Source organism: Solanum tuberosum, unplaced genomic scaffold (genome assembly GCF_000226075.1).
Source record: "Solanum tuberosum cultivar DM 1-3 516 R44 unplaced genomic scaffold, SolTub_3.0 scf00732, whole genome shotgun sequence".
NCBI classification, from domain to species: domain Eukaryota; kingdom Viridiplantae; phylum Streptophyta; class Magnoliopsida; order Solanales; family Solanaceae; genus Solanum; species Solanum tuberosum.
The window spans coordinates 34,283-38,376 of NW_006239647.1; the positions used below are offsets into that span (position 1 = coordinate 34,283).

A 4,094-nucleotide genomic window follows, 5' to 3' on the forward strand; every position below is an offset into this window, starting at 1 on the left:
GATAGCAACAATTGCATGACTATAAGGAATTTCATCATGTTGAAATCTATATATCAATAGATATTGCATAAATATTTTGAAAATCTTTATTACTGTAATAGGCTGAACAATAGTTTTCACCATGTTTGTTATTGTATTCGATAGCAACAATTGCATGACTATAAGGAATTTCATCATGTTGAAATCTATATATCAATAGATATTGCATAAATATTTTGAAAATCTTTATTATTGTAATAGGCTGAACAATAGTTTTCACCGTGTTTGTTATTGTATCCGCTAGCAACAATTGCATGACTATAAGAAATTTCATCATGTTGAAATTTTTCACAACTACATATGTCATAAATGTTTTAGCACGATCTATAAATAAATGAAGATATTATTAATATAATTACTACAAAAATTCATATACAAAGTTCAATTTAACCATTGCAAAGTCTTATTCACCAATATATACTCAAAATACATAAAACACTTTGGTGTATCTAAAATTGATTTTCTTGTGTATTTTTCAAAACTATGAATCTTCAATGGTGGGAACGGATCAGTCACAACATATTTGAGTTTCAACTCAAAAACGATCGTGTCCACACCTAATTGAGAAGCAGTAGTATTAATCAAGTCTTGGTAATTGGTGTCCACATCATATCACTCCTTCAATCTTGAAATTCAGATACTTTCCTGCGACATTACAAATATTTGTTAGTCAAAATTCAAAAAAAATTGGTGGCAGATAACAAAAATACTCATTAACAACATACGTCTAATACACCAATATAAATTGGACCAAAAAATGTCAGTTCGTAGCAACAAATATACCATCATATGTACCATATCACATACCAATCCAATTTTTCAAATTGATACATACATCAGGCTATTAGTTTGGTGTCAGTTCGTAGCAACAAATATACCATCATATGTACCATATCACATACCAATCCAATTTTTCAAATTGATACATACATCAGGCTATTAGTTTGGTGTCAGTTCGTAGCAACAAATATACCATCATATGTACCAGATCACATACCAATTCAAAAATTTCAATTTTATATTTTATTAGGATACCACCAATCAATATATGAACCTTGTTTTCTAATTATTATATTATATGCACCAATTTAATAACTATAATACGGATAATAATGTAACATACTTTCGAACCAAATCATATGAAACCTAAACTTTAATATATAAAAAACTGACACTTGATCAGTTTACAACCAAATCATATGTAGTTATTGTAATTAAACCAAAATTTCGAGGATCCAGAACATAAACCAAATTAGATGAATTCAATTTCACCAAAATAGACAAACTAAACCAAACGAATAACTCTCGAAAAGTACAAAATAGATATTTGTGATAAATCATATATAACCACGTAATAAAACATCATGCGAACTATTTTATACAATTACATGATGAGTCCCATCGTCTGTTGTGGTGAATTGGAATTGAAAAATTATTGGTATTCATTTTTCGATAGTTATTCTTATCAGAGAAGGAGAGTTTTGTTTTGGTAGGAAACCTCTATTGGAAGATAATATATAACAAATTTGAATAAATAAGGAAGGTAAAATAATTGGAGAAATTTATGGGAATAGTGATAGGCGTGGCTGATTTGGAAATCTTTTTTTTTTTAAATTTAAATTCTACTTTTGAAAACAATAAATTGCTATATGAATGAAAAAAAAAAGTATTGCTATTTTGGTGTAAATACGGTTCTTAATTTGTATACTAAAAAAATCAGACCAATATAAAATAGTAAATGCTTATAAGTCATAAAGTCACAAATTGGAGGTGACAAACTTATGACTTTTGATTTGTCTTTAAGCAGTTACGGTGTTTACCAAATACGTAGATAAGTTTAAAAATATTTATAAGTCAGTTTGATTAGCTAATAAGCTTTACCCAAATGCCATCTTAACAAAGACAACTACTTTTTACTTCCTCAATTATTTTTTTTATAGATTTGGAGTTCTTTTCTGTAGGTTGCTACACTAGCCCCTAATGTACCAGCAATACAAGAGCTAAATTTTGCAGTACCAATGGCTGGAGCAGTTCTTTGTTCATTAAACACACGTCTCGATTCAGCTATGTTATCAACACTTCTAATGCATTCAGAAGCAAAGATCATATTTGTAGATCAACAGCTTCTCCAACTTGCTCAAGAAGCACTTTCTATTATTTCTAGCAAGAACACCAAACCACCTCTTCTTGTTGTAATAATCTCAGAAAAATCTAACAATTCCATTACTAACACTTGGGATTATGAAAGTCTCCTTGAAAGTGGGGACAGAGATTTTGCTATTAGGTGGCCAATAACAGAATTTGACCCTATTAGCATTAACTATACTTCTGGAACAACATCAAGACCCAAAGGAGTTGTTTTCAATCATAGAGGTGCATACCTCAATTCTATTGCCACATTTTTGGCTCATGAGATGAGCACACTTCCTATTTATCTTTGGACTGTTCCAACATTTCACTGCAATGGATGGTGCATGATATGGGGTCTAGCAGCAGTAGGTGGCACTAATGTTTGTCTCAGAAGTGTATCTCCAAAAGAAATATTTGAAAGTATTTCACTGTACAAGGTGACACATATGGGTGGTGCACCTACTGTCTTGAACATGATAGTGAATACGCCGTCATGTGACCGGAAACCACTTCCACACAAGGTGAAGATTATGACAGGTGGTTCACCACCACCACCACAAATGCTTTCCAGAATGGAGGAGTTGGGGTTTGGAGTAATTCACTTTTATGGACTAACGGAGACACATGGTGCAGGTAAAAGATTAATTTCACGTATGATCACTCAACTTCACCCAATACAACAGTTCAATCTTATAGTGGTAAAGTTCAGTTACTTAAATGTGACAAAACATTTGGCTACTCCACTGTTATAGTGAATAAAATTCAGTGCTGACACTTGAAATTAACCCTTCAGGTACATATTGCTTGTGGAAGCCTGAGTGGGATTCTTTGCCTTCAGATGAAAGACTTATATTGAAAGCTAGACAAGGAGTGCAACATCTTTGTGTTGAGGAAGTTGATGTAAGAGATTCTATCACCATGAAGAAGGTGCCCGCGGATGGTGTAACAATGGGAGAAGTCATGTTTAGAGGGAACACGGTAATGAGTGGATATTTAAAAGATCAAAAAGCAACAGATGAAGCTTTTAGAGGTGGATGGTTTCATAGTGGTGATCTTGCTGTAAAACATCCTGATGGTTATATAGAAGTAAAGGATCGTTCAAAAGATATTATAATATCTGGTGGAGAAAACATAAGCACTATTGAGGTGGAAACAGTTTTGTATAGTCATCCAGCAGTTCTAGAAGCAGCAGTAGTCGCTCGACCAGATAACCACTGGGGACAGACACCTTGTGCATTTGTGAAGTTGAAGGAGGGATATGATGTGAGTTCTCAAGAAATTATCAACTTCAGCAGGGATAATTTGCCTCATTACATGGCACCTCGGACAGTTATATTTCAGGATCTCCCAAAAACTTCAACTGGAAAGATACAGAAATCTATCCTAAGGGAGAAAGCAGAAGCCTTGGGCAGTCTTTTCTGAAAAAAATGAAGAAGCCACTTGGCTTGCTTCTTTGAAGGTCAAGTAAGTCTCTGTATCTTTTTATGCTACTTTGTTCTATACTTATTCTACATTTTGGTAATAACATTCATTTGTATCTTTAAGTTTATGTTCCAGCAAGAGAAATGTTCTATTCAACAAATTGGGATACACTGTGATAAGACTGATAAATTACACCTATAGTGTAAAAGTGATTAAACTATCATGTCATTTAAAAAGTGCTTAGAGGTTATCATCCATCATAGTTGAGAGTAAGTAACCTGAAAAATAAAGCAACCAATCTTCTATAGCATATTAAATTACATTGCTAGTATCAAAATTTGATTAAACTGACGGTAAATATAAGTAAAATCCAAAAAATAAAACAAAATTTATCATTCTCTTGACTAGGTTGGATAGCCAATAAGTACTATGGATTAATGGCTAGCTATTCAGGATGAACATGGGATTATCCACCCATGAATTTTGTCCCCCCCCCCCCCCCC

The 4,094-nt window shown here is 32.9% G+C and overlaps 1 protein-coding gene across 1 annotated transcript in view; it reads left to right on the forward strand.

Moving 5' to 3' along the window:
* LOC102594112 (probable acyl-activating enzyme 1, peroxisomal) overlaps positions 1 to 3,792 on the forward strand; it is a 9,321-nt gene extending 5,529 nt beyond the window's left edge. The window contains 3 exon segments of the mRNA XM_015305270.1: positions 2,001 to 2,802; positions 2,963 to 3,633; positions 3,727 to 3,792. Coding sequence (XP_015160756.1) covers positions 2,001 to 2,802; positions 2,963 to 3,633; positions 3,727 to 3,792 — 1,539 coding nt within the window.
* The last annotated feature ends 302 nt before the right edge of the window (positions 3,793 to 4,094 follow it).